The sequence below is a fragment of the Cajanus cajan genome, chromosome 4 (assembly GCF_000230855.2).
Source record: "Cajanus cajan strain Asha chromosome 4, NIPB_CcT2T_4, whole genome shotgun sequence".
NCBI classification, from domain to species: Eukaryota; Viridiplantae; Streptophyta; class Magnoliopsida; order Fabales; family Fabaceae; genus Cajanus; species Cajanus cajan.
In genome coordinates, this window is record NC_138520.1 from 2,741,488 (window position 1) to 2,752,382 (window position 10,895).

At 33.7% G+C, this 10,895-nt stretch overlaps 1 protein-coding gene across 1 annotated transcript; it reads right to left on the reverse strand.

Moving 5' to 3' along the window:
* Nucleotides 1-4,258: 4,258 nt before the first annotated feature.
* LOC109814604 (Plant regulator RWP-RK family protein) lies at nt 4,259-8,860 on the reverse strand. Its single transcript, XM_083073915.1, has 4 exons — nt 7,398-8,860; nt 6,929-6,976; nt 5,953-6,829; nt 4,259-5,316 (listed from the first exon to the last, which is right to left on the reverse strand). The coding sequence occupies exons 1-4, from the start codon at nt 8,277-8,279 to the stop codon at nt 4,463-4,465; spliced, it is 2,661 nt and encodes an 886-aa protein (XP_082930041.1). The 5' UTR covers nt 8,280-8,860; the 3' UTR covers nt 4,259-4,462.
* Nucleotides 8,861-10,895: the final 2,035 nt, after the last annotated feature.

A 10,895-nucleotide genomic window follows, 5' to 3' on the forward strand; every position in this document is an offset into this window, starting at 1 on the left:
CATTGGTACTGATATTCTTTGTGATGATTTATATAAATTAAATTTAGATGGTTTGTACATTGGAATCCTCTTAATTTTGTATCATAACATTGGTACTAAACATAGTTTAGTAGATGAATGTTATGCTTTCTTATGGCATAAACGTTTGGGTCACATTTATAGAGAAAGAAATAAAGAATGGAATTCTTCTAAATCTAGATTTCACAGATCTAAATATTTGTGTGGGATATATTAAAGGAAAACAAAAAAAAAAAAACACAAAGATAAGAGTTACAAGAATCACTCAACTTCTTGAAATTGTGCATATTGATATATGTGGACCTTTTGATGTCAATTCTTTTAGAAAGGAAAAGTACTTCATTACCCTTATATATATGACTATTTATGTCTATTTATTGTAGTGAGAAATCTCAAGTAGTGATGCCTTGGAAATTTATTTGAATGAAGTATAAAGGCAACTAAACAAAAAAAGTGAAAGTTGTCATATCTAATAGAGGTGTTGAGTATTATGGAAGATATGACGAAACTGGGCAACACTTAGGTCCATTCACTAAACTCCTTTAAAAATGTGACATTTATGCACAATACACAATGCCAAGTACACCACAACAAAATGGTGTATTAAAAAGGTGTAATAGAACATTAATAGATATGGTTAGGAGTATGTTAAATAATTCAACTTTATCCATATATTTATGGATGTATGCCTTGAAAACTTCCATCTATTTGTTAAATAGGGTTCCTAATAAAGTAGTTTCAAAGACACCTTTTGAATTGTGAATTGGTAGGACATCTAGTTTATGTTTGAGATTTATAGACAGAAATAAGGATTTACAATTCGCAAGAAAAGAAAGTTGGATGCTGGAACAATCAGTGGATATTTCATTGGTTATCCAAAAAAATCAAAGGGTATATGTTTTACTGTTCTAATTATAGTATGGAAATTGTTGAAACTAAAAATGCAAGATTCATTGAAAATGGTGAAATTAGCGGGAGTACAATTCCACGAGAAGTGGAAGTTAAAGAAGTTAGAGTACAAGTTCCTTTAACTTATGTCTCTAGCAATAAAGTAAATGTTCCTCTAATTGTTGTGTCAAACAACAATGAAGAAGAACAACACAATAATAAACCCATGATCCATAATGAACCTATTGTAGAAGAATCACAAGAAATAACATTAAGGAGGTTTCAAAGAGAAAGGAGACTAGCTATTTTGAATGATTATATGGTATAGCTACATGAGTCAAATTGACTTAAGCGTTAATGACAATGATCCAATTTCGTTTTCATAAGTTATAAGTTGTGATAATTCTTAGAAGTGATTAAATGTCATGAAAGAATAACTAAAATCCGTGGAACAAAATGATGTTTGAGACCTTGTAGAATAGCTAGAAAGTTGTAAAAGAGTCAGTTGTAAATGGGGTTTTAAGACTAAACATGACTTTTATGGAAACCTTGAACAATACAATACTAGACTTGTTGCTAAGAGTTTTACTCAAAAGGATGACATTTATTATAAAGAAACTTTTTCACTCGTTTCATGAAAAGATTCTTTCAGAATTATCATGACATTAATACTCCATTATGACTTAGAGCCACATCAAATGAGTGTGAAAACGCCTTTCTAAATGCAGATTTAGAAGAAAATGTTTACATGAATCAACTAATGAGGTACTCGATTGAAGGAAAGGAGCATATGGTATGCAAATTAAAAAAATCAGTATACAAACTTAAGCAAGCTTCCTGCCAATGGTTTTTGAAGTTTAATGATACCATTATTTGTTTTAGATTTAAAGAAAACACTATGTTGATCAGTGTGTGTATGTATGTGATATATATATATATATATATATATATATATATATATATAAAGGTTAGTGGGAACAAGGTTGTTTTTTTTTTTTTTTTAATTTTATATGTTGATGATATTTTGCTAACAACTAATGATCTTGGTTTTTTTTTCATAAGACTAAGAAGTTTTTCTTTAGTAACTTTGAAATGAAGGATATGGATGAGGCAAGCTATCTGATAGGAACAAAAATATTTTTAGATGGATCACAAGGAGTGTTAAGCTTGTCTCAAAAAGCATATATCAGTAAAGTACTACAAAGATTCAAGATCAAAAAGAGCTTAGCATCACTCGTTCCAATTCAGAAAGGAGACAAGTTTAGTCTTGTTTAATGCCCTAAAAATGACTTGGAACAAAAACAAATGGAAGCAATTTCATATGCATTAGAAGTACTATGTATGCTCAAAGTTGTACTAGACCAAATATAAGTTTTGCAGTTGGAATGTTAGGAAGATATCAAAGTATCCTAGGCATGGAACATTGGAAAGCTACAAAAAAAAATTGAGATACTTATAGGGATTGAAGAGTTACATGCTTACATATAGGAGGTATAATCACCTTGAGGTGATTGAATATTCAGACTCAAACTTTGTTAAATGTTTGGATTCAAGAAAATTCACTATTGGCTATGTATTTCTTTTAACTGAAGGAGCAATATCGTGGAAGAGTGCAAAATAATTAGTTGTTGCTTCATCGACCATGGAAGTTGAATTTGTAACATGTTTTGTGGCTTCAATTCAAGTTAATTGGTTGTGAAACTTTATTTCAAGGCTTAGGATTGTTGACAGTATTACTAAGTTGCTGAAAATGTATTGTGATAATTCTACAACAGTGTTTCCCTCTAAGAACAAAATGTACTCTAAGGGTGTAAACATATGAAATTAAAGTACTCTATCGTGAAAGAAGAAGTTCAAAAACAAAGAGTGTCGATATAATATATTAGCACAAACCTTATGATAGCAAATCCTTTAACATAGGGATCAAAAACATTCATTGAGCATGTTGAAAATATGGGCATTATTGTTAGTAACGACTCTTGATATTATGTTTATTTTGCATTAAGTGATTGACACTTTGAGTTCATTAATGGTATTTTTTTTATTACTTATTCTCTATGGTTGCATGCATATTTGTGTTACAGTAATGTAAGCATGTATTATCTTAAATAAAGACATCATTTTGAACTAATTATGTGCTCTTTATTAATGGTCATATTAAAGAGACGACTAGTTTGTAGTAAATGGGAGGGACTATATCGCTTAAAGTGATATACATTTGTCATTAATTAAATTAGTTCATATTCTTAATTATAAATTATGATGAACCCAATGTATAAAATGATTTGGTTATTTTAATGCACATTATGTTAGTTTAATTAATTAATTTATTTGTCTATTATGAGAAATGTCACATGAGCCAACCAAGTAGGAGAATGTAAGATACTCGTCTCATGTAAAAAATATGTGATATATAAAGGGATTAATAATTAAATAATCAAGGACTAAATTATAAATGTGTTTAATGGAATAATTTTAAGAAGTTATAAATAACAAGGTCTCTCTGACAGAAAAATATTCTTTCATATTCTAACCATTACAGAAAATAAAGAAAATAGAAAGAAGAGTCAAAGAGAGATCAAAATATTCTAAAATTTAAGGGAGTTTCTGTTATAAAAAAAGTATACACTATTTTTTTATTGCGTGAAAATGATGAATTTCAAATATTCTTTTAATACTATATGATTGATAGTCTTAGGAAATTCACACCGGATGGGGTCCAAATTATAGCAATTTGAATGTTGTTTTTGTATTGGGAGTAAATGACATTTTTTTTTAATAATTTAAGTATCTTTCGAGACGTTACCCGTATTTCCAAGGGAAAAAAATGGTTTTTCAGTGATGTAATTGCCAAAAAGACAAAAGGCCTCGGAGTTTTTTTAAAATACGGACATCCAATTGTAAAGTAACTAATTAAATTAATTTGTTAGGTGAAATCTCAAAGTTGCTAGTGCAGCATGGATCAGTGGAAATATGATGGAGACAAATAATAGAAACACAGCTACATTACGTCATTGCTGCGTTGGAAACAACATTTGACGAATCTCAAAGGTGTTTCAAATAAACTAAACTCTAAACGATGGTTCATGCAAGAAAATATCAAAACTATTATTTTGCCTTCGGATTATTTCCTTCCAAAATTTAAGATAGCCCTCGACAAGTATGATAACTACATTTAGAATTTTCTTTAGGTGTAATCCAACCAAGAAAAAAAGAGATCCCATATCAGGAAAAAGAGATTGGAAGTGTATTTGTATGCTCTCATTCTCCCACTTTCCAAGGCAATTAAACATGAAGAACAAACACACTATATGATATCCATTAGTCAAACTCTAAACGGAGAAACTCAGACTGAGAAGTAAATCTCACAAGTCGTATTATATTATACCAAACAAACAAAAGCTGAATCTGCTTATTGCTTGGAGCACAAGTATAAGCGAAAGCTTATCCTTATATCCTGCCAAAATAATAATTTTTTCCACATAAAAAGAATCGTATCTTTTCTAAGACTAATTCACATACATGACAAAGGATCTTACAATTTACAATCAATCTGTTATCTAAACTCTAAAGAACTTCTCATACTATGACTAGAAGCGTGTAGACAAAGTTTGATGGTACTACTCTCAGAAGATTGACAAACATCAATGCACTCCTCTAAATCAGCATCACAAGTAAGTAGTACCCACTCACAATCATCATCCAAGTATTTCACATCAAATTTTCTCATGTCACTCACATTAAATCTCCTAGCAATTTCCTGCAGAAGATCTTCATAGCCCCAACTCTTCAGCATCCGAAACCGGGTTTTCTCATCTCCATATGTGACTTTTACTCTGTGAGCATCAACCTTGCTACTTGTTTTTAATAAGGGTCGGTGATACTGAGTTATAGGGTGTTCACCAAGTGTTTCCTGGCTTTGAGATCTTGGTAAAAGCTTTGTACCGTCACGACTCAGGCTTTTAAGCTCTGCTTCACTTCTGATCCTCTTCAACACAACATCAGCAGAGTCTTCACCAACTGCAGGATCTTTGTTATTGGTATGATGCTGTAGCTCTGACATGCTGGAGCAGGAATGGCTTGAAATGGAACTCTGGCTGCACGATGAAGAGGGCGATTTCGATGCACCTTCTGGACTCAATGCGCTGGGTTCTGGCTGCGTGCTTACTGAGTTTGGATTATCAGCTTGATTCAAAGTTGAGAACAGGCTGGTTCCTGATAAATTTGGAGAAGCTAGATCCGGGAAGTTTGAATAGAAGGAATCGATTTGAAATGCACCAGAGGCACCTTGAACTGAGTCGATGACAAGTTGAAGCTTCTGTAAGGAGTGACCAACCTTTTTGATCTTCCGAGAAGGCCAACGCTTTATCCCATGTTGCCGGCAGATCCTCTTCAAAGTTGTTGTGCAAACTGGAAAATGTTTAATTCAAAAGATGGTTATAATGAAAGACTACTACTATACGTGCACAGAAAAACTAACTGATAAAACACGAGCATATATGAATGTTAATAGAGTTTTTTCTGTTTTGGACATATAGGCAGAGCTAATAAAAATTACTAATATAAAAATAATGTCAGAGAACTGTATTTGGAAATTAGAGCCAAGTTTTAGAAAAACTTTTCAATAAACATTTCTAGGAGAAGAAAATAAAATCAGTGTAAACACCAACTTTTTTAGAGAAGCTCCCTTGTTTACCTTCTTCTTAACTACCTATATGATTAGAAAAGTTTTAAAGTAGGATTTTATGATTGAAAAGTTTCCATGGGCTAGAAACTAGTCCAAAATGTGCCATAGTATTGAGTAAGAAGACATGTTAGAACGGAACAATAGGGGATACAAGGTTTGATTCTATGTTTGATGCATTTTAAGAATAAAAAAGTGCAAGACATGAGGTTAAAAAAGTGGCTTGTGTTGGTTCGACTAGAAAGGGTGGAACAAAGAAGAATATAGTAGAATCTTTCAGTTCTATATGCGTGTCAAACACTACCTTAATGTTAGCACAGGAAAACAGAAAAAGGAAACATGCTCATGTAAAAAAGGCTTACCACCAATATTCTTGGCAGCATCTTTTAGGCTTCCAGCAAAATATTGTCTAAGAACTTGCAGAGTGATAGTTTTCTCTGCTTTGGCCCGTCTTCTCTCTACCGTTCTACTTATTCCTGCACCTGAGAAGTTACCCTCAACAGAAGTAGAACACTCCCTAACACAATCAAGGTTTCCTTTTAAAATAGGATTTTCTTGTTGCCTCAGGTCAGAGAATTTTCTACACATAGTTTCACTTGATTTTTCTTTTTGTTGCAGTCCTGAACAAATTGCAGTCCTGGAAACTCCACTATCTGCAAGGCCAATCACTTCATCAACTGACAAGTTAGCTTCCTCCAATTCCTTATCTGATATAACCCGCAAGCTGCAACACACCCTTTGTATAATAATGGACAATGAAGTAAGCATCTTCCTCTGCTCTTCACTGTCATTGCAATCTACAGGCAAGAAGAACTCTAGAACAAAGTCATCGGTGCTATTATAGATGCTTCGAAGGCGTATGGCAACAGCAGCACGCAATCCTAACAACCTCGCATGATGAGACAGTGGATAATCTTTCTTGCTTAATGAAGTTATGTCAGTTGAGAAGCATGGTTGGTTTGTCATAAAAGCTCCACCAGCAACACCTTCACCTTTTAACAAGTGATGCTCAGTGCAAGCCTCATGAAAAGGCCTGATAGAGGGATCACGAACATAACAAGCCTGCTCCACAGGAGATATGCAGAGTAGATAATTATCATCAGAGTGCCGGCACCCTTCTTTGCCTTGTTGGACACATGGAATCCAAGTTTGAGCTAAAGGTAAGTTGTGCATTTCACATGCAGATCTCAGAACCTCTTGAATCTCAGGTAGTGCAGCATCATAGGACCTGTTGCATGCCTGATAAAATAAAACACAGTTGTCAAGTCACAAGGGAATTGCAAACTTAAGTTCTTTAAAATAAAATCCTCCCCTAAGTTGGTTTTCTATTCCATTTACCTTCACAATCTGAATATTTGAATGTTTCGAGCTTCTAAGATCAACAGCCTGCAAGTAAACAACATTCATCCAATCATCAAACTAGTATAATGAGTCTTTCATGTTTTTCATGTTAACCATTTGTTGCCATTAGCATTTAACCTACTCAAATATGTAAAAATAGAGCAATTTATTCACAAGGGAGAAAACATCATAGTACCATGAAAATATGGGTTCCCAAACAAGAAAATAGGAAATTTTGCAGAATCATGGTGTGGGTGTCCAGGGACTAAAGGGATACAGAAACAGAAATTCTTGAGCAGTTTTATCCCTTCAGAAACAGCAAATAACATGTTCAAAGCAACCTAAGATAAAATCTCAATGTTCTAAAATCTTGGTTCAACTTTTCCTGGGATATATACATACACACTTACGTATTCTAAAAATAATAACACGACAGAAATTCATGCAAATAGGAAAGGAGAAAAACCTCAAGCGCTTTACAAACACTCTCAAGTTCAGGGCCATAGTTGATCTGCTGAGTAGTCATGACAACCTCAATAACCCCCAAGCACATCTTGCTCCCTTGCTCAAAGATTGGAACTGCTAGTGTCCCACTCACATCATACTCTTGAGCATGGTCAACTCGGGGATACTCATCACTCTTAAAAAATCTAACATCAGGAGTCCACTCAGGAACCTTGTTCCTGAACACTCGACCCGGCAATCCCGGAACCAACTCCTTGGACTCACCCTCATCTGTTGAAAACTCATATCCCACCGAAATTTCGCGGTACTTTGCAAGGTTCACAGACCTTGATTCAAGCGAGAACAGAAGATCATTAGCAGCCAGAATAGGCCTACCCCCTCTATGAACCGGCACCCATATCTGTATCAGCATATCCTTGTTCCTATTGTAATCTTTGAACCACGTGAGGGCCCTTAGCAGCTTCTCTGTTATAGAAGGCCCAGGTCCAGGACTAGGTGTGGGTGCAAACCACCACCTTTTAACCCCTTCAGATGCTCCTTCAACTGAATGAGCATCAAACTGAAACTGCATACCACTACCACCACCACCACCAGAAACAATATTAACCATGCTGTTGTGGCTTTCTTGTTGAGTCCCAAAAGCAGCATCATGGGATTCATTGTGGTTGGTCTCCAAGGCAGGCCAGGAGAATGAAGGGTCAAAGAGAGAATTGGAAAAGGAAGGACTTTGCAGCAAGAAGTCAGATCCATCAGCAGAGGCCTCCAACCAACACCCATCTAAGAAAAGCTCACCCATGTACTCAAAATCCATTGAAGTAGTTCCATCAGGTGGTGGAGCTTCCATCATGGTACCAGATGATGTCACACCACCATCTCCCATCATGGGTGGCTGCTTCAAAAACCACAACTTTCTCCCAATACCACAAGTCTCACCTCTTAAACAGATCTCAAAATTCTTGTCTTGTCACAAGAGGCCAGGATAGGATGGCATAATATCTCCAAACGTTGTCCTTTGTCCAAAGTTGTCAATAATGTCAGTAACAGCAGATTATGTCTATCTATCTATCTTGCCAACGAATGATATGAGAGGAATAAGACACAGAAAGACAAAAAATGATGTTTCTTTTCTACTGAATATCTGAACAGAGTCAAAATAGCACAAGGTGTGATTTTGCAGAAGCAACCCGAAGTTTGGACACCCTCTTCAACAGAATATATTCGACGTCTAAATCCACAATGAAAAAGAGAATTAGACCAGAAAAACGGTGGCAGTGCTCAGAAAGATTCTCTCCCAACAACACTACACTTTACTGCAAATGATATGCAGGATTCCACCTCTTGTGAGTGAAGCCAAAAGCCAATCTTATGAGGAAACCAGCAGAGTGAGGTGAAGTAAAGTTGAGGAAGAGAAAGTGAATACGAATAACTCGAAATGTAAAGATTCTTGAAGATACCCAACTTGGGTTTCTATTTTTTTATTTATTATTTTATATATTGTTCGCACTCCACTGTTTGCTGTTTACTATAATGTCCCCCCCGGTTCATGCTAGCCCCAAAAATAATAATATAAAAAAGGGCAAAAAATGAATTTGGGGAATAATGAGGTAGTAAACATGAATATATAAAAGCATAGTTTTAAAAATCGGACCGGTCATCGAACCGGTTAAGGTACTGGATCAGTGGGTCAAAGGTTGAACCGGTGGGTCACTAGTTGAACCGCATGACTCGATTTTTATTTATTTTTATTAAAAAGTATTCATACTAAATATATTTTATACTTATAAATTTTAATAAATTCATATCTTATTTTAAATTTCAATTTTTCTATCTTATTTAAATTTATTTTTATTTTGTAAAAAAATACATAAAAAAATTACATGTTAAACGGTATATTAATACAAATTAAAAATATAAATAATATGTACATATATAATATACTTGCAATTAATATCAGAAAATAATATATGTAATATTTACATAGATATTACATTATTAAATATATAATTTAAAATTAATAATATACTATAAAAGTTATTTAAGTTGTATATATTGCAAACAAATATATTAGAACAAGTAGTCATTGTTATATTTAATAAGACTCCTTGCTTTTTCATTAAGAGATTCAATTTTCATTATTATTTTTGTGATTTATGGTCCCTTAAAAAAATTATAAAAAAAAAAAGTGGTTGAACCGGTTTGACCCACCGGTTCACCGGTTGAACCGGAAAATTGACCGGTTCAATCCGGTTTGAAACGGGTCGACTGCATAACCGATCCAACTTCAGATTCAGACCGGCTGGACCACCGGTTCCCGGTCCAACCGATCCGACCGGCCGGGTCGATCCGGGTTTTAAATCACTGTATAAAAGAGTGGTGAAAGGCAGTCCCAGGCAGAAGACAAGAAGAAAAGGGAGATTGTATAGTGTGTTAGTAGAAGGAGCCACCAAAAGGTGATGATTCCAAGTGAAGAGGGAGAAGATACTGATGCAGACTCATACCCCACTCGTTTGCCTTTGGAACTCTCGTTCTCCGGCTAAAGTCAAACCATGAAAACTATGCTACTTCTATCACAACACCTCTATCTCTATCATTGCTCAATGCTCAATGCTCACGCTCTCTAGTAATTTTTTTTTTCCTCTTTTAAGTTTAAGTTCGATAATATCATTATAAACTATAGTTTTATTTTATTTTTCTGAAAATACATTTTCCGAACAACTCAAATTCAAAACATCTGATTAAACACCAACATTTTTAAGATTCAACTAATGTTGTCATTGGTATTCAAATTTAAAAAATACTTTAAATCTTGAATTTAATAAAAAAAAAAAAAAAAAAAGACGATATAAAACATTAATTTTTAACTTTACAATGTCGTGATAAAAAAAATAATTAAAAGGAAAAAAAACTTTTTACTAGTTAATCAATAATTTACTCTTAACTCTAGTTCCATGCCAATAGTTTTTATTGTTTATTATTATTTTTTATTTTATTTAATTTTTCAATTTCATTTTTATATTATTAAAAGAATCAATCTAGTTTCTTTATTAGTTAAAAAAGATCATAGTACTTATTTTTAAAATTAAGAGATTAAATTAAATACTTTAATTTTATAATAACTAAATTAAATAAAATGAAATGAAATACCAATAAGTGTAATAATGATATTATGATTATTATTATTATTTTGATACTAAATAAGTTGTATTTGCCGGAATCAGAATCCTTGAAGTGGGTAAAAGGTGTCGCTGTTGCTCGTCCCACATTTGCCACGATCTCTGCAATTTGCCGATTCCTTTTGTAATTTTTTTTTTCTTTTGGTGGTTTCAGCAGAAAGCCCCACAAACCTATTAAAATGTAATTTAGAAAATAAATAATTGTGGCTCACGCTCGTGTGGGGCCCATCGGGTTTTGTTTTCTGACTTTAGTTAAGGGAAGATGACCTCATCTCTTCTTGACAATATTGTTTTCGTATATTATTCATGCGACCAGTACATATAGG

What these genes read in the sequence shown, in the direction of transcription:
- LOC109814604 (XM_083073915.1), bottom strand. Translation starts at nt 8,279, where the DNA reads ATGATGGGAGATGGTGGTGTGACATCATCTGGTACCATGATGGAAGCT. An exon ending in GTGTTTGTAAAGCGCTTGAG is followed by an intron (nt 6,977 to 7,397) that starts GTTTTTCTCCTT and finishes GTTTACTTGCAG; the next exon opens with GCTGTTGATCTTAGAAGCTC. An exon ending in CAAATATTCAGATTGTGAAG is followed by an intron (nt 6,830 to 6,928) that starts GTAAATGGAATA and finishes TTATTTTATCAG; the next exon opens with GCATGCAACAGGTCCTATGA.